Source organism: Cydia splendana, chromosome 15, assembly GCF_910591565.1.
Source record: "Cydia splendana chromosome 15, ilCydSple1.2, whole genome shotgun sequence".
Lineage (NCBI taxonomy): Eukaryota > Metazoa > Arthropoda > Insecta > Lepidoptera > Tortricidae > Cydia > Cydia splendana.
This window is the reverse complement of record NC_085974.1, coordinates 2,915,862-2,936,658: the sequence shown is the minus strand read 5'-3', so window position 1 is coordinate 2,936,658 and position 20,797 is coordinate 2,915,862. Positions and strand designations below refer to the sequence as shown.

At 35.6% G+C, this 20,797-nt stretch overlaps 2 protein-coding genes across 3 annotated transcripts in view; one reads left to right on the top strand and one right to left on the bottom strand.

Annotated features, from left to right (window-relative positions):
- The window catches only part of LOC134797418 (phosphoglucomutase), a 192,382-nt gene that overhangs the window by 137,798 nt on the left and 33,787 nt on the right, over positions 1 to 20,797 (top strand). The gene's annotated exons all lie outside the window — the stretch shown is intronic.
- The window catches only part of LOC134797432 (S-adenosylmethionine decarboxylase proenzyme), a 439,106-nt gene that overhangs the window by 417,350 nt on the left and 959 nt on the right, over positions 1 to 20,797 (bottom strand). For both annotated transcript variants that reach the window (XM_063769666.1, XM_063769665.1), the window contains exon 2: positions 18,633 to 18,719. In XM_063769666.1, coding sequence (XP_063625736.1) covers positions 18,633 to 18,719 — 87 coding nt within the window. The remainder of the gene's footprint in view (positions 1 to 18,632; positions 18,720 to 20,797) is intronic.

The window sequence follows — 20,797 nt, the reverse complement described above, 5'->3', positions numbered from 1 at the left end:
GTACTGACGTTTTTTTTTTATTTCGGGGTGGATCCCTAATAGGGTAGGTAGGTAGTAGATTAGGTTATAATTAATTTCATATTATGATTAGAAAAATGCCTGATTTGAGGCTTGCTTAGGTAGTAGCGAACTCAACTGTAAATTAGGTCATTAAGATTTGATTTGATTACATTATGCATTTTCTGGAACATCTTATACATAATGAACGATGACATTAAAAACACTTTTTTTGCAAAGGGTAACCAAGTATAATAAATAATAATAATAATAAATAATAATAATAATCGTTGACTCGACGATCATTGTTCCGATAGTTGTGTCAGCGAACGGTCTCATAGCGAAGAGTCTCGACCAACACCTAGAGAGACTCTCGCTGGGTGGTTGGATCAAGGGTCAGATGCAGAAGGCGGTAATATTGGACACGGCGCGTATAGTACGTCGGTTCCTCACTCTGCGGCCCTGACCACCGGCAGCTTGGGCCAAGCCCCGCTGCCGGCGGCACCCTAGGTTAGGTTTTTTATAATGTGTTTATATGTATTTTTTATTGTTTTGTAAGTGTTTTTATATTTTACTTTTATATTCATATTATAACAAACCTAACTTAAGACGAAAAATAAATAAAGAGAATAATAATAAAATTGTTTATTCATTATAAGTGTTAGGTTACATTGTACAGGGTTGGTACCTCTTTTTAAGTAAACAGATACTTGTATTAAGAGGGAGTCAGGAGGGAGTATAATACAGTAATTTTAACATACTGTTATACATCAACATTTTATGACATAGAACGAAATAGTTATACCGATCTACCAGTAGGTAGGTGCTAGTGCACTCAAATTTATCGCCATAACCTCAGCAAATTCACGCGATTACCTAGAACCCAGCAATCATAAACTCTAGGTAATGTAAGATCGATCGAACGCGACGCATGTGGTATATACGGCATGGCGACCCGACATATAATATTTAGTAGTAGCGGTTGACCAAAATCAGCTGCAAATGGTGTTAAAGGTATGAAAATCGGCACGATTAATCTTTAGGCCATTTGAATCAATTTGACCCGTAGCACCAAAAAAAAACAAACGGAAAGGAGTTATGACGTCATCTTTTTTTTGTATGGAAAAAAACAAATTTTTGTTCAGAAACCTATCGTGTGTGGTATTAAATGAAAGGGCATTTTGAGCCGGTTCTAAAAATATATCACATTATTATCAGTGGCGGATTTGCAGTCTTTGCGGCCCTAGGCCCCAGGCCCTGTAGCCGCCCTTTTCTCAGGGAAATGCTTGGGACAGAATTTTAACTGCCTAGCCCTTGAGCCGGGGGGGTCTGAAGGACGCATAGAAAATTGGTACCTTCAAACCCCCCGGCTCTAGGGCTAATACGGCTGGGGACTTTTGATTAGTCAAACATTGTGTTCCAAGCATTTCCCTCTATACCTTTTTTTGAGAATTCGTTGCCTGGCCTAATTTTGAGTTTTGAGTTATTTCTTGTTATCATTAGCGAATTTTTTGTCACAATTTGCCGCCCCTAATATTTCGCCGCCCTAGGCCCGCCTACTGTGCCTTAGGGCAAATCCGCCACTGATTATTATATTTCCGTCACTTGCATTCAATTAAAATATAAAGAATTTTCAAAACATACCAAGTTTGGGCTCCTCCAGATACGAAACCGTTGAATTATTTAATGTAAAATATACCTCAAGTAATACCCAATATCCTCATATCTAACCCAAGAAATTAATTTCGAAAATATTTAGTTTTAGTATTTGTTTTAATTTTTTTATTGCCCAATATATACAAGCCCTGGTAAGGGCATTTATTTGTGTGATGATGGTGATGAACACACAAATAAATGCCCTTACGATTCGAACCTGGGACCTCCTGCTTCATAGGCAGGGTCACTATCGACTAGGCTAGGAGGCCGTTTCATTGATATATTGATAGATCACAATGTGTAATAATAAAAAAATTAAAACAAATACTAAAACTAAATATTTTCGAAATTAATTTCTTGGGGTTAGATATGAGGTTATTGGGTATTACTTGAGGTATATTTTACATAAAATAATTCAACGGTTTCGTATCTGGAGGAGCCCAAACTTGGTATGTTTTGAAAATTCTTTATATTTTAATTGAATGCAAGCGACGGAAATATAATAATGTAATATATTTTTAGAACCGGCTCAAATTGCCCTTTCATTTAATACCACACACGATAGGTTTCTGAACAAAAATTTGTTTTTTTTTCATACAAAAAAAGATGACGTCATAACTCCTTTCCGTTTGTTTTTTTTTTGGTGCTACGGGTCCAATTGATTCAAATGGCCTAAAGATTAATCGTGCCGATTTTCATACCTTTAACACCATTTGCAGCTGATTCCCGAATTTCAGGCTGTACCGCTATCACTAATCCCGGCTCGGCGTCGAGGCAACCCACCCCTTCGTGGTTCAGTTGACACGTTTACTACATAAAATAGTCGTTATGTACTAAATAGACGTTATGTAAATAAAAGTCGTGAACAGGAAATCATTTATCGTTTCGTTTTCTACAATATTATATTAAACGCTTTAACCGATTTAGACGCCAATGGACGCCAAATATTCCTATATATACTCATTATATTCCTAAATACTGCGTTTCCCCAGTGTAGTGTGCCATAACTCAATTGCTAAACTACAAATGCATAATACACATAGATACCGTACAATATTACATTATGATACAAATTTAAAGTCTGGCTGGAATAAAAAGGTTTAAAGCACCCGCTTTTTTATGCTTCAAGATAAGTTGGGTTAAGAAAATTCGTGTAATTTTTAACGTCGTCTCAAGTACCTACGTCTGGGTACTAAACTACTTCAAATGTCTCGTAGGAAAAGTTTCAGTTAAAGTGGGAATTTCTTCTATACCGGTGATGTGTAGGATAAATATCGCATGGAAACCAACAAACAGAACGTGGACATAATAATTAAGAACGGACTAAATAATGTTCCAGACATCAATCACCCAACTAGCAAAATAGATACTTATAGTATTCTTGTACTTATACTTATAAGATACATATGCATTGCTATAATCTTGGCTATGGGCGCAGTTATAGGAGCATTGTTTACTTGTAACGATCTTATAATACACTTTCAGAAGCGCAATTTTTTCTATAATGCTCTGAGAAACCACATTTTTAAACACAAATACTCTTATAAGTATCTGACATAAGTATCTTATTAGAGTAATATTGTTTATAATGAACTACGAAGTCTACGAACGTTCTTATAGTTATTAGTTATAAGTACGTTTCATAAACATTTCTTCGTTGTGTCGGCCGGTCGGTTACGAAGAATAAATAATTGAAAACAAAACGTAATTAAGTATATTTTATCTGTAACTTAATGAAATTTGTTTCATTGTAGAACATAATCTAAGTATTGTAAACACTGTATGTATAGTGTGTGATCTCGCCGGGGAATTATTTTTTATTGTAAATGTCTACCAAAATTTGTTTAATTTTACAATGCGCCTCGAAAAGAAGCTCATATAACATTAGTTATTAAAATAATATTCGTACAATTATTACGAATATCCGCCATGTTTTGAAAATACTCTGCATCGAGTGTGATATAAGACAATTGTAGGTAAATTTGCACTTATATCAGTTTCAATCAAGATAATTCGCCTCCATATTAAGACGAAACGGGAGCTGAGCTAAAAGTCAATTTTGAGATTTCAAGCTGAATATACCCGTCGCTCTGACGGGGCGTGAGAGACTGTATTTGTGTGTGTAATGCACGCACACAGATGCGTACGCTTGCACCCGCGCGCGCCTCATTGCCGACAATTTGCAATGTTATTTTTCGTGCGTTACTGCCACGAGGCGTTCACTTATTACTTACTGTGTTGCGATTGAATTTTTTGACCCGGCTTACGTTTACGGAACTCGATAATCTTTCTACTACTGTGACTTGGCTTTGTTTACTTGACTTTGCTGATCAGCTTATTGTTTTGGACTCCGTGAGTTGTGGTTACCTATTGGACCGCACGCAATTCATCTACCTTTATTCAAGTAATTAAGCGTAATTAGCCGAAACCTTTATAAGAGTGTAATTCATAAGAAGTACATAAGATATAATTTATGTACTGGTTTGCTGTTAGCTTTTAATTGTATCACTTTACATATATGTTACTCAAATAACTAACACGGTTACACTGTTGTAAGAACATTATTTTTCAGGTAGGCCTTATTATACCTACTATAGGCCTTATTACCTCCTAGTACCTTAGTAGTAGTAGTACTACTACGGAAATTGATTCAAAGACTCAAGACTGACTTAAGTGGCAGTAGGGTGTAGGGTTTTTTCTAGGCTTAATGAGTTCGCTGAAGCTTATTTTTTATACTTAGCGCACAGAACCACTAGTTTAACAGTATCAGCTCTAACCACATGTCACCATTTTGTCCTTTACGTAACAAACTCAGGGGCCCAGAATATCCGATGTACCTATCAAATCAAGGTTCTGTACCAAATAAGGCCCGGTTATTATAGTTCGTTATTTTTTAGCATTAGAAAGACGGTAAACAATCATGACGTGTCTTTTTATTAATAATTATTGAAAAACGCTTTCAAAAATTAGTTTATATTACTTATGAAAGCAAAAGAATATAAAAAAGTATATGATTAATACATACATACATACATACATACAATCACGCCTATTTCCCGGAGGGGTAGGCAGAGACCACGGATTTCCACTTGCTACGATCCTGACATACCACTTTCGCTTCCTTCACATTCATAACATTCCTCATACACGCTCGCCGGTTTAGGGTGCTCTTGCTCATTAATATGATTAATATGATTTATAATTCTAACATATTTGCTATGACTTATTTTTCAATGGTAATTTTTAATAAGACATGTCAAAATCTGTTACCTTAATGCAAAAAAAACGAACTTTAAGCGTGCTAACTTTCAAAATTTCATTTTTTATAAGATAGTATAAGTAGATGGGCAAAAATTTTGCGTCCATGTCCACCAGTGAGTAAGTGATTGAGATACCTAAACATTTAACTTTATAATGTAAAATGATATAATTTACTAACCTACTCGTTTAATTTCAGGTAGGTTGAATAAGGAACCAAGTAACCATGGGGAGGAGCAGTATTTACTAACATTTTCTTTTTGGGTCTTCAGAGTGTATCGTTTCCTTTTTTTTGCACATATTACACTTAAATATATATTCTCTGTGTAAACCCTTACGTCTTTCAATGACAAAGGCAAGATCAGCAAATGTACAATTTGTATGATCGTGCCTGATATTTGAGATCACAGAAAATAAATATTTTAAATCCACTATTCTGCGACCTTCTAAAATTTTGTTTTATCATGATTCATGATCAAAAAGCTCGGATTCAATAGTCATATCAAACGTCGATTATGCAGTTGATGATGAGCTTGCATTTTCTACCATTGGTGCTGCAAATGCATCAACCGGTGGCGATAAACTTTGCCCTCTTGTAAAACAAATTACTATTGTGATTGTGTCCAGCAAAAGGCCAAAATTCGGTTTACTTTCCTGTTTAAAATATTACTAATTTATTCATATTTCAGATTAGGTACATAGGTAACTGTCTGAATGTTACAATGCCAGCTGGCAAATTCTATCACATTTGTTTGTTTGGTAGTCATGGTAACATTCACTTACATTGATATCCTTATTAAGATCTGTATCTTATTATCCAGATAAAAAAATACTGTTTAAATAATTGGCTACTCAAACAATGCTTCTATAGTATAAATAATGACTACACAAAAATGGGTAGTATTGTATATAATGCACGAAATAAGGCCCGATTCTTAAGCGGGTTTAAATTTTGAGGCCATGTCCGCTAATACTATAGACAAAATATCAAGTTTAATAAACACAAAAAAAAAACATCAATGGGCCTTATTTTATAATTTAGGCCTTACTTTGTAATTTAAAGTAGAGTTAGGCCAAGAAAAATCTATAGCGATTATGATAGAACACGCAGTGCAAGTATTATTTCAAACGTCGCTTCTATGAAATTATGACATATAAATAACACTTGCACTGCGTGTGCTATCAAAATTGCTGTAGACTTTTCTTGGTCTGACTCTAAAATATTCTTTATTACACCACAAACATAAAAACAAATTTAAAAAAAACCGGCGAAGTGCAAGTCGGACTCGCACACGAAGGGTTCCGTACCATTATTTATAAAAACGGTCACCCATCCAAGTACTGACCCCGCCCGACGTTGCTTAACTTCGGTCAAAAATCACGTTTGTTGTATGGGAGGCCCCACTAAAATTTTTATTTTATCCTGTCTTTAGTATTTGTTGTTATAGCGGCAACAGAAATAAATCATCTGTGAAAATTTCAACTGTCTAGCTATCACGGTTCGTGAGATACAGCCTGGTGACAGACGGACGGACGGACAGCGGAATCTTAGTAATAGGGTCCCGTGTTTTACCCTTTGGGTACGGAAACCTAAAACCGATTTACAATGTAGATAAAGGTAGCAACAGGCGGTCTTATCGCTGTTAGTTCTTATTCTTCGTTTGTTTAGCATTAGAGTGAAGGTGACGTGTCTTTTTTAAGCATGCAATCGTATAATGATTTAGCTTTTTTTGTAATAGTTATGTACTTAGTGGTTAATATTAGTATATTTAGTATTTACTATTTTTTTTTTCAATAATGCTTAAAAACGAAGTATAGACATGACAACCAAATATTAACGCCATTGTAGGACAGGATATACAGAACATGAATCATTTGTACTGTCACGCTCCGTGATTGTTGAGCCATTTAGGGTTCTAGCTAAATTGGACATTCCATAGAGCACGAGTAAGTATGGAACAACCAATTCAGCTAGGACCCTAAATTGCTCGACAATTACGAAGCGTGCCTGTAGGTAAGTACCTAAAAATTTTGTTAACCCATTTTAACCATGCAATAAAATATTTTTGATTTTGATTTCTAATTTGAAATATTAATAGAATCAAAAAGTTCATAATAGATTGTATATCATAACTACAAAAATGTGTTCCCTACTCTCAACCCAAAACCCCTTGTATCTTAGGATCTAGATATTTTCACACAAGACGGTTTATCGATAACTTCTTACATCACTAGATTATCGACATTAAATGTCGACTATTGCCCATCACTTTTCTGGCTGTGTACGTATTTAGAAACTTGACTCCGCCCCTAAAATTAGTGCGATAGGGACAACTGCAGCTGAGGCGAAAAATCCTGCGTAAAAATGACAAAAATCGAGGTTTCGTAGTCCTCTTTTTCCTCCCCCAAAACTTAACCAATCGTAACCAAATTTGGAAATCTAAATGATTATGAAATTATCTGTGTCGGACCGTTTTGCTTTTTTGGCTAATTGATATCAGTTTTGAATACCACGCCTCTCATTGCGGCATAGTCTATTAGGCCATTTTGGCCGTTTTTGAAGGGCTCTAGCGCCTTAAAAAACAAAAATATCAAAAAAAGCAAAACGGTCCGACACAGATATTGACAATATTAACCTGTGTTGAAAAAATCATTGCTCTAGCTTCAAAAACCACGGAGGAAAACGAGGACTACGTTTGTATGGAGGAATGACCACTCCTGTTGGCTCTTAAAATGTATTACTAGTAAAGTGATTGATCGAGTATCTTAAGGGATTGTTTAATCTTGTATCGCTCTAACCAAGTACAATTACGTTTAAAAGAATCTTGAACAAGTCTATTAATGAAGCAAACTTATAATAAGCTCAGCTTAGTGTATTACTATATCTTGTTCTCTTACAAAATACTACTATAGGATCAAATATCATTCAGGACTATTTAATCTTTCTGCAGACTATTATAGGATACTTATACGTATTAGAGTCTTTTAAGGATAATCTTGTAAGGAACTAGAAGACTGTGATATAAAAACAAATGATCTTGAGAGTATTTACGCTTCTGTAATGTTACTATTAGTAACAGTATCCTATAACCGTCTTGTGCGCTTGTCTTGTAGCAAACTATAGGAGTGTGAAATAAAAACAAATGATCTTGAGAGTATTTACGCTTGTGAAATGTTACTATTAGTAACAGTGTCCTGTAACCGTCTTGTGCGCTTGTCTTGTAGCAAACTATAGGAGTGTGATATAAAAACAAATGATCTTGAGAGTATTTACGCTTGTGAAATGTTACTATTAGTAACAGTGTCCTGTAACTGTTTTGTAAGCTTACCTTTTTAGCAAACTATAGGACTAAATATAAAAACTAGTGTCCGACCGAAACATGTTTTTTTGCCGAAACCGAAACCGAATGTTCGGCTTTGGTTCTAGTTTCGGCCGAAACCGAAACCGAAACTTTTGTAGACTTGTTAAAATCGTTGAAAAAAATTCCTAAAACCGCTTTTACACACATATTATGGGGTTGTCAACACCCAATGTCCTTGAAATTGATGATACTTAAGCAGTTTTTTAAGAAAATTACTAGAGTTAGACCAAGATAATTCTGCAACGATTTTGATAACACACGCAGTGCAAGTGTTATTTTAAACGACAAAACTTCTATGTAATTATGACGTATAAATAACATTTGCACCAGTTACACTGCGTATGCTAACATGTAGATACAGGGTCAACCAAGAATGAACCAGAAACGCGAGCGTAGCGAGCGCGAAATTTTTTGTTGACAATATTGAAAGGCCGGGTACCGATCTTAACCTGGGCCTAAAAGTCCGAAGTGCGTCAGTGAGGCGAATTTTCATGCGAAGTCAAAGCCGTGTTTCAGGCTTCAGGATAAGTAGTTGAGCACAGACTCCAACCAATGTCCATTGTATTAAAAAGCGAGACCGCAGGCCGAGCATGGCGAGGCCAAAGGCTAAGCTGAAGTAGAGGACATGTGGAACACAAAAAAATTGTAAATCGAGGTAAAAAGTGAGGCTAAGGTCGAGCACTCGTATGAAAACCTGTACTGGGGACACTTTTAAGGGTTTTTTCTTCGTTTTAATCAATAGTTGGCTGTTCAGCCTCGCAAAATATTAACTATTGAGAAAATCAACTTCGCGGCACTAGTTGAGCGTAGCCACCTTATTGCCCAACTTTTGGTCTTTGTCTGATTTGAAGTACCACTTCGTAAGTTTCGGCCCGGCCGAAAGGTTCGGCCGTTTTTTGGCCGAAACCGAAACTACAGCCGAAACATGATTTTTTGGCCGAAACTGGCCGAAACCGAAACCGAAACCGAACCTTCGGTCGGACACTAGTGGATATACGTCAAAACTCTTCGGAATAAAATAAATTAGAATTTGGCAAAGACTTGTTTATAAAAAGTGAGGACAGCTACACAGTGAAGATATGTATAGTAAATGCCAATTGCCATACAAACATTATATCAATGGAAATATAATAATTAAAAAATATGGTTGTCTGTAAAGTCGGTTTACGGACGATAATTTTGCGTGATAACGTTATAAGAAAACGTGGCCGTAACGTTACCATGGAAATCCGTCCACAACGTTACCATGGAGATATGTCCACAACGTGACACTTTTTCGTGCATGCTACCGGTGTTCATCAATTTATAAGACGTTAGAGTCAGGCCAAGAATAGTCTGCAGCGGATTTGATAGCCCACGCAGTGCAACTGTTATTTTAAACGTCAGACTTCTATGAAATTATGACGTATGAATGACACTTGCACTGCGTGGACTATCAAATCCGCTGCAGACTTTTTTTGGTCCGACTCTATCACGTCAAAATATGTTATCAAATTTTCAACGTACAGAGTACAATGCCACTGATATATGAAAGGATGAATGTTTTTTGAATCAAAATTAACAATGAAAGAGGAAGCCGATCTTTAAATATTAATGTGAATAATGATAATGTAAAAGTGATTGCACGAGTGTAAAAATAAAACGTTATCAAAAAACAATCATACGAGCATTAACTTCCCTGAATCATGAATCACTGCAGTATGGTTACATTTAAGTAAATAAACACTAGATATATGGTCTAAATTCTATCGTATAGTTCCTTGTTTGAATACCAATCTGAAATGAAGTCTTTCGTATCTAAGAAGGATGAATGAACATTTTGATCTAGAGTTAAGTGGGAAGTTTAGGTTATTAGCTCTGATATCCAATACCTCTAGTACCCTCCTCCTCTTCCGTTGATGGCAAACGACTGACATCTGCACGTCGCACTTAGGGCTTGCAATCCGGATATCCGGATAACCGATTTATCCGGATCTCCGTCCAATTTACTATCCGGATTTAGATGAGGTTGATATCCGGATAAAACGAATAATTCGAATAGCATTTATGACAAAAATATCAGTCAATTTTTTTTAAATATATCTCAAAAACGTTGAAAATTATAACGTACAAACGATGTCGGTTGATTTATTTCTTTATTTGGATACATTTTTACGATATAAAACTGTTTATATAAGTATTTCTCCTTCATTGCCGACTACTCCCTTATTTTCTTAAATATTTGGGAACAATTTTATGCAGACCGACCTAGCTCCATAAAATGTGCAAAATAACTTTGAAATTTTGAATGTACTTGTACCGTGTTCCTGTCAAATGCGCTGCGCTGCATTATTGTTAGCGTCTGAATACATTATTAATAACGTGCGAACAGAATTAAAATGGGTCCAATGGAGGAGAACATCGGATGATATTGAACTGCTGAACTGAACGAGATGCAGTAGCTGTTTAGCAGATATGATAAGAAAGTTGTAGCATTCTGCATTTGAATAAATCTGTAATGAAAACCTTGATTGAGCTTAAATGCAATGTAATATCTCAACAAAAAGAGACTGTCTCAACAGTTAGAAGACGTATTCGATTCTCTAAATATCATCAAAACCACGGCCAGTACTATACTATATGCCAATAAGACAGATTTCTTAACTGAAGAATAGTTTGACTACTAGTAATAGTAGTAGTTTGTATAATTCATGGTTGTAAAATTGACATAAAATAACGCCAGATATCGCGTGATCATATGAAGTCAATTAAGAAATGAATTTCACAGCGCAGGCTGCCAATATTAAGCGGAGGGTTGAAGTATCTCCACACTGAGAGAAAAATCACCACCAGGAATTAATAAACCGTTCTGTACTGGGGGAAAAAATGAAGTTTTAGTAGTAATCATGGAAGTTTCACTATTTCTGTAAACTTTATTTATTTCTACAAACAGCTCAGTAATACTAAATCTAATTTCAGCAAACAGACTTTAGTAAATGGAGCATTAAACAAAGTTCAGTATTTGTTACAATCCATTTTTATTACTACTAAAATTCTCCGATTTTTACTAGTAAAGTTTGTGATTTTTGGAAAAAAGCATCTGTGATTTCAAGTTATGATTTTAGTAAATGTCTCACTTACATAGTTTTGTAATATCTAAAAAACGAGTTCGCGGGAATAACATTACCCCATTTAAAATAACAATTCAGTTGTTACTATAGCGACATTACAAAGTTTACTGGTATTTAGTAGATAGACTTGTTGTGTTTACGTTCATTGTTGTACCAATCACTAAACGAGTTTTGTAATACCAACACAGCTACTTGCTACGTTCATTTGGTTAGAGTTAGTATTGTGTCGGATGTCGGGCGGGCGTGTCTCGTGTCTTCTTTGTTTAAAACATACTTAAGTTAAATAATAAATTTAGGATATATTGTGGGCCATGGACATATTAACCCGCGACCTACTGTGTAGTTGGGGTCTACAGGAATATATTGTTCTGCAACTTCGAGCTAGCTGTTGTTATTCTAGTGATAATGACATCAAAGGTAAATCTAAACTGTTTGCAATTCCAACCTCCCTAGCACAGGAGCGCCGCGAGAGCATGTTGCGCGCGTAATAACTACTAGTCTCTTTCTGACTGTATGAATAAGAAAGAAATGGGTAGAATATCTCGACAGGCTTTTATAGTGCCTCTTTAGTACAGAGATATACTACCAAATGCTTTTTTATTAATACAGACAGAAATAGAGACGGGTAGCTACCACGCGCGCGACATGCTCTCGCGGCGCCCGTTTGCTAGGGGCGGAGGAATTGCAAACAGTTTAGTTTTTGCCTGTGACGTCATTATCTCTAGAATAACAACAGCTAGCTTGGAATCGCAGTACAGTTTAGTAAAACCTATGACGTCATCGTCTCCGATATTGCTAAAGCACGCTTAGAATTACAAAACGGTTAGTTTTCACCCATGACGTCATCACCTCCGATATTGCTAAAGCACCTCTCGGAATAACAAAACCAAATTTCTGAAATTACTCTAGCATACTTCAAATTACAAATATAGAAGTTGTATTTCCTACTAAATGGAAATTGCAAAAGTCTATTTGTTCCTATTAGTTGACTCTCCTTGTCCCCGGATTAAGTTTTATTTTTGTAATTCTAAGTGTGTTTTTGTTAGTTTTTTCTCTCAGTGCATAAACTATAATTTTTTACAAATACATATCGATAAAGTCATATCATATGCGTTTGCAAAATTGATGCAAATAATACGGTTCTCATAAATAAAAATTGCCGAAGGTTGTTTGTCACAGTAAAGCTTCAACGTAAAAAAATTCGAAGTGAAATTCGGACAATACAATTTCGACGAAAAGGTAGAACACCTAAAAATACCTTAACACTTGCTGTTACGCAACCTTTTATACGTAAAATTTGATTCTATTACACATTTTATAAAGTTCATGTGAGTTTTGTTAAATAAAAAGCAAGTATTCGAATTATCCGTTTTATCCGGATATCCGGATAGTAAAATAGTTAATATTCGAAATATCCGGATACAAAAAATGGGCGGATATTGCAAGCCCTAGTCGCATTACACGATGCCAAGAACCGAAACAGATGGCGAGATACCGTCAGAAGAAAGTTGATCCCACTGGGACTTCACGACCCTCAGCAATGAGGATACCGACGCGAGGAGGAGGATGGGATATATTTTTGAGTATGTTGTATGCACCCATATCTTTACACTGACTGTACAACTAAGACGAAAAATCAGACCAAAGACGTTTGCATAAAGTTTCTAAAAACACGAAGTAAAGTAACTAAGTAAATATCTCAAAGCACGAATTAATCACTTTAGGTTCACGTGAAAACGGGATGTTTAACAATCCAACCTCATATGAACTTGGCAGAATCTTTAGAACATTATTCTTTCATTGGCAATAAATAATAGCTATTACAATGAAAACATTCAATAGTACATTTCAGGCGTGAAGTTTCGCAGATATACCGCATACGGCTTTCACTCTTGGCAGCCTGCCAGCGACGTCACCGAATGCGTCTGGCGACGTCGACGTAGCGAATTACGTAAACAGGTGACTGTTTGTAAGAATTAGCCAGTGCCAAAGGGATACCTATACTATAAAGTAGTAGTTTGTTATTTACGGTATTTTGGCATTTCCTGCTTGTCTAGCCCTATTTTAAAACCCATGTATCTTTATACGCCAACATTTCTGTATATACCCACCACCTAAGTACTGCATTTCCCCAATGTATTTTGCCATAACTCAGATGCAAAGCTACAAATGCATAATACACATAAATACCTTTTTTTTAGGTATCACATCCTTATATTGACGCCGGGATGTCCCGAAGGAGACATAAATACCGTCCACGATTTTGTGTATGGCAATATTTAACGTAGACGGCGTAGACCCGTCCAATATTTATGTGGCAACGGCATCGGGATCAAAATCACTATTCGAATATTTTTAAATCGAGATTTGCGTTATTTGGCAGAGCGTCTATTTTTTTTAAATATGATCCGCAACAAACAACAGTTATAATTAATAATCCGACATAAATGTTTCTAGACGTATATTTGATGTTGAACCTTAAGATGCCCTTGGTGATCTTGCAATGATTTCGACGCATATACTCGTTATTTTTATCACAATTTGGCAATTTAGGAAGATGATAATGTTTATCAATGACCCTGCCCCGCTTGACGCTTGCATGGCAACACGATATCGATTAACGAGTGACGTCACATCATTACCATGCGTAGTTTACTATTGGAGATAACCTATAGTTGACGATAGCCTTGGAGGCACAGACGGGGATGCGCGTGTCAAGAATCAATGTACTTAATTGGAAGGCATTAACTATGTCGCTTTAGCTGTGGAAAATTATATTAATTGTGTATGAGGATTGTGCTTTATCTATGTAACATAGCGGGAACTTCGAACTCGGGACCATGGTCGTAGAAAATTTCGTTTTTGATAGTTCATAACGTGTTACCGTCATTTTATTTAACACTTGCAAATTGCCATAACAATACTTGAGAGAAAGTAAACACTAAATCACAATCACAAGTCCAATAATTAAAAGTATGTATATTAAATCTAAAAACTGTCTTAAGCCTTTATAGGGCAGAGGGAATATATTTCCCACCTGATTTTGAACTTTATTTTAAAGTGATAGGGTTAAATTTTGCATAATTCCTGACACCCTTATGCCTTATAAAGGGTTAAAAAAGCTGTTAGAGCTGTGTGTCTTTGAAAACATTAAACAAGCTAATGTTCATATACCAAAACTTTTGGTCTTAATAGGACACCAAATAAAATTCTATTCACGGGAAGGTGGCACATATAACTCATAAGGCAAACTACTTTGCCAAAAGTCAATTTCGAGCAATTCTACCCTTGGACAATTTATTGTATTACATCTGTAACTTTCAAATGGCTACAAGAAGGTCAAGAGGCAATTGTCGGGGTCACTTGATCAATAAATCACTCGATTGAGACAAACATAATCTCTAAGGGGCCAGATATATGTATTGCCAAAAGACTAAAGAATTGGCCATACCATGCAAGATTTGACACAGCACAGTTACGTTTTCGCCATAAATTTTTAAGTGTGTCAACGTTGCACTGCCATATTTTTTAGTGTGATCATTCACAATCAAAGAGAATCTTTAATGGACTGAGATTATACATATACCTATGCAGTTGCCCTGCGGGTCTTGAAATTATGTAATTTCAAAGGATGGTTTTTATTTAGGCAGCACATAGCCCGCATAGCCGTATAGGGGAACGGGTATAGCACATAAAACAATCAAACAATCTCTGACAGACGCTGAGGTGATACCATAATGTCCATAATTGTTCCGTTTAACCAATTTGGTACCTACGGATAATACATAAATGTCTCTATATAACATCCGCCACGTAAAGTCGTTCCGTCTGTCTTACCCCTAATCCAAACCAATTGTCAGTTATCTAAATATAATGCTTGCTTGATGGATAAATTGGCGGTTAAAAAAAGACTACGGCTGACAGCCGGAAAGTTACTCCGGTGTAGTCGCCATCAGATATATGGGAGCGGCCGAGGTGCTCAAAAATATCTGAACAAGCACTCTAACGCCTTGACAATAGAGGTGTGTTCAGATATTTGAGAGCACCTTGGTCGCTACGATATATCTGATGGCGACTGTACCGAACAGCAATCTTAACTGACCATCGGTGAACCGTATGTCTTTAGTCATAAGGTTTAAAATGAGTCAATAAACGGGGTGGACAGTGGTACACTTATATTGTTATGGGCATGCTAATAAATCCTAGTTGGTTAGATATTTGTTTTTGCGATGCTGTTGCTATCCGGTCTGTGCGTTTGTTTACATAGAAGTTAGCTAAGCGAAAAGTAAAGAGACAGTCACCAAAATCATCGTTAAAACTTTAATCATTATTGCAGATTACTGAATTCGCAAGTCTTAATTTGGTGTAAAAAGATAACCTTGAACGAAATAGTTTACAACATGTTTTTGTTACGTATAACCAGTCAAGCGGAACCGATTACTATTATGTCAATAATAAAATTATTAAAACGACCATACAATCGCATTACGGTTTTTTATTTAGTTACAGTTTTACGGTCTTATTCTATCGATTAGTGTTAAATTTGGCATGAAAACGTTGTTAATGTTATACTATAAAAGTGACTTGAACTATTCTATGAAATAATCCTCTTATTAATTATAAACGATCTAAAAATATCAGACAGAGAAATCATAGGTATTTTATCACTAAGTTACACGCAAGGTCAATTTAAATGAGTCATTTTAACGGTTGAAAAAAATCCACTAAGTACCTATTCCATAGAAGATTTCCACAAGGAAAATAAGTAACAGCTTAGTGCGATTTCACCAATATTCCATGTATGGAATATTAGATAAAAGGGTCAAGTGTACCGCCTTATCTTTATATGAGTACAGTAGTAAGTACGTTATGAGTTGACATCGTAAATTTTATAGCATTTTCGGTGCAGCGGAGTGGTGTTAACGGAATTGGTATAAACAAATCAACCCTAACGATTAATTAGCGTTAATAACGTTAATATTAACCTTAATTTACCATTTCAGTTGGAATTATCTATACCAATTCCGTTAACACCACTCCGCTATAGACATCCTTCTCGAGGCAAATATTATGACTAATTTTGTATGATAAACGCAGTTATTACGTTATTCCTTTCAACTGAAGTTCACGTCCAAAGTTCGTGATAGTTCGCCTGTTATCTAACGTTAACGCGTGCCTATAGTAAACATCGTTAAAGTTGATCGATTACTTATCTGTATGACCAATCGGCTAAGTTCATTTACTTTAGTTAATTGATACTTGAGTAAAATGTTGACGTTTGAGCGAAGTGAGGGTTTCCACTTTGCAATTCAGAAGTGCATGCATTCCTACCGAGTCCTTTTTTAAGGCTCCGTACCTAAAGGGTAAAAACGGGACCCTATTACTAAGACTCCACTGTCCGTCCGTCCGTCTGTCTGTCACCAGGCTGTATCTCATGAACCGTGATAGCTGAAATTTTTCAGTTGCCACTATAACAACAAATACTAAAAAGTACGGAACCCTCGGTGGACGACTCGGACTCGCACTTGAACGGTTTTTTTATAATTAAAAACACTAATCAGAACATTTCAATGGTGCCGCTTAGATAATGCCACAACAATGTTAGAAAAATTACATTAAGGTGAATTTATCTGAGACACCCATTTATTGGTTAGTAATTGTACTAATTGTAGTTCTGTACTGATAATTACACCTATTATTACTATGAACTGCCGTCCACGCAACAATTATGTAATTTAAGATTAAATGTGACGTCCCACGGGTAAAGGTACCTTATGGTGGTTGGCGCTTACGCTATTATTAACGCCGCTCCAATATTATTGCGGCGCTATGCGACGTAAGCGCCAGCCGCCATAAGGTACCTTTTGCCGTGGAACGTCACAAATGTGCCCAAGCTTAGTAAAACTTGGTAAAACTGATATGATATTATGATATATGTAGGTACTATACTTATGTCGTGAGCGTTTTATTTGTAAAAGCGGCGCGCCTGTGTGACGGAGCCTTTATTATTTACAATTTTACACTACTGACTATAGCTTATTTTTCCGATTTCTCTGAGATTTGGAGAGGGGTAGCTGCTTTAACAGTTTGAAAAACAATTTTAACTGGCCACCCTAAACTTAAAAAAAAAGAATTCTATTCACCTATAAACAGAATTCATTTTAGTACAAGGTGGCTAGTTATTGAAACCTTATACTACAATGAATTATATTTATAGGTGAATAGAATTCTTTTTTAGTTTCAGGTGGCCAGTTATTGGCCGGTGGCCAGTTACTGGCGAATTACCATAGTACCTAATCACTTTAATGTACAAAAGCAGGTTCAAATAAAATTTACAGAAATTGAGGTACAAAGGCAAACCCTTTAAGGGATCTCTTCCAGCTAACCTAGTAGATGCGTGGAAAACTGTAATATCTATTAACTCACATTTATAGACGGGTCTATCGCGAATTTATTTTATCATCGTTATTTACCGACGTTTCGACACAGGTTTCACTGGTTGGTGGTGGCGATAGACCCGTCTATAAATGTGAGTTAATATGTGTTCAAAACGCGAAAGTTTTAAATATTAAACTGTAATTTATTATCTATAGTGTTATAAATTCTGTCTAATTTGACACATCACATGAGATAAGCCGATCCCTTCAAGTGAGTGGAACTTTCAGAATCCTTATCTTGTTAATGTATGATGTAATTATACTAATTATTCATATCTCATACTCTACTCATGGTACTCATAAAACATTTGGATCAATAGAGATAACTGATATGCTAAACTTGTGAAAGCATTTTGATAGTTAACACTTGAAATATTTGTTATAAATAGTAGTAATCTATCAAATTCAGCATTTCAATTAATTGTCTTTATCTAACAAAGAAATTCGAATTGAAATTGAATGATCAAAAAACAAAAACCTATATTTTTGCAATAATATTATAAAAATACTAAGTATGAACAGATAAGATTTAGTTAAGTATGAATAGCTTTGTTTTTATTCTGTAAAATTAGATGGAAAATACTAAAAAGATATATGTTAAATCCAATTTATCCCTAAGACGCATTTCACAAAAAATAACCTTAGTAAATATGGAAGAGAACAATCTCACACCCGAGGATGCCAAAGACTGGGCAAAGTGGAGAAGATTGAGTAGGAAAGCGGACCCTGGCGCTAGGCCGGGAAAACGCTAGGTTGAAGAAGAAGTCAATAGAAATAAATTGAAAATCAGGCTGAATTATAATAAGACTAACCTGAGGACGTAGGCGTCGACTTGCTCGCTCTGTGTGAAAGAGATGATCTCGCACCGCACAATCTTCAGCACATTCTCCCATTGTTGGCTGCAGGAAAAACACCATAGATAAGTTACAATGCAAAATCACAGACTAGATTCAGATGTCATGATACAAATTTTTAAACTTAGAATATGTGGCATTTTTAACCAAGAGGATACTTATTGTCGGTTGTCAGTAAGGCCCTATTTCCATAAAGCTTCAATTTGAAATCAACCTTATCGACAACTAACAATGTAGTACCTTTTAGTTGAAAATGTCATATACCTATGTTTTCCTTTTATGGAATTTGCTTTATTTAATTCACATGGGCAAAATCTGGTTTTCAAAAGATAAGGAGTGATAATGAAAGTAAAGTAATAAGATAAACATATAGAATATCAGTAACTAATATCATCTCTTTGTAGATTGTTATTTACATATTACAGACAGAGTGGTTGTGTATCAAAGATGAACCTATAACTTTTTTTTTAACAATATGTATAGGTTAAGTCTGCTTTGATCACTGAAATATGAAACCTATGGAAGTGAAACGTCAACGAAAAATGCGTGCCAGTGTGACGTCATCCGGGAACAAAACATGGCGGTTTTAGTGCTGCCCAGAAGATTTTTACTGCTACTAGGTTTTATCGATACATCGATAACTTTTTAACGTGTTCGGCTCATTTTATTTAAAATACTAAGTATGTATTATTTGTGGAGTTTATGTTTTAATAGCAAGTAAGTAAATAAATAAAAATTCTTTATTAGTATATTGTTATGTGAAAAGATACTTTGATTGAGTAAGATGTGTGGAGTCTAGGACAATTTCGTGCTTCAAATTTGACAGGTAAACCAGATGACGCTGTACTACTCAATACATATTACGATTTTTTGCGGTAACTCTGATTTTCAAAAGTTGACGTTTGACAACTTAGTGACCGCAAAACACATGGCGCAGTACAGCGCCATCTGTTTTGGATGTCAGAATAAGTGTACGTGTTTTTCTTGGACTTTACCTCTCTATTACAATCAATTTCGTTGTGTTGTTAACCCTAAAGTCTGTAACACACTACCGCACTGCACCTCGACCTTGGTGCGCCATATCTATAAGTGAGAGCGATACAAAATTCAAGCTTATTAAGCGACGGGTGAAAAAAAACAAAACACCTTCAGAACATTTTTTTTATTACAAAAATAAGGAATGACTTCCGCTCTTCAACTTCTTCAACATTTATTCAGCAAATAGGCCACAAGGGCATTTTTATACGTCAACATTGAATTTACATACAAGCAAAAATAATAACAATACATTAACCATTTTATAAATTACAACTATATGTATATGGTCTCTTAATGTCGAATAACTATAAAACTATAAAAAAACTATAATAACGATATAAAAAAGCCCGCAGGGCAGCTTGTGGAGTAACGACCCCACGGACCCGAGTTACCCGAGTGCTCCCGAGAGTCGGTCAGGGTCTCCATCTCCAGCCAGTCTTTCTTTTTATGTTCATTTCTTGGTAACCTATAAAAAATGATTTAATTATTAAATTAAGATAATTTAGTTGGTTTGAAGCGGGGTAGCATAATAAAATAAGAAAATATAAATAGGCAATCATAATATATCGATATCAAAGTCGATAAATAAAGTACAACCCTAGCTGAAATGTTTACATTATTTAAGCGTAAAAATATAGTTAAATAAATCCAATCACTTCATGATCTATAACTGCACAGAAGAACCTTGCTATTTATAATGTGAAACATCCTTAAATTTCCCAGGAACATTAACAATAACCAATATTTTTCATGTAAATTATAGCGTACCTGTGTATGGTTAAAGATGGCTGATTTGGTGGTTTTCTTATGCCGCACCCTAATACACTACACACTGGCATATTCGCGACGTAATTATTCACATTTGGCTTCAATTATTTTCAATCACAAGCAAAATATTGAAAGATAATTAATAATTTTAATTTTCACCACGACTTTTTGACAGGACAAGTACCGGCTGAACTGACAGACAATGACATTTGGGTGACTAAACATGGCGGATTTTCGGCCGCATTAGGTATTTACGTATTTTCATGGAACACTTTATGTACGTACTGAAATACTGTCATCTTTTTTTGCTAAGGGTT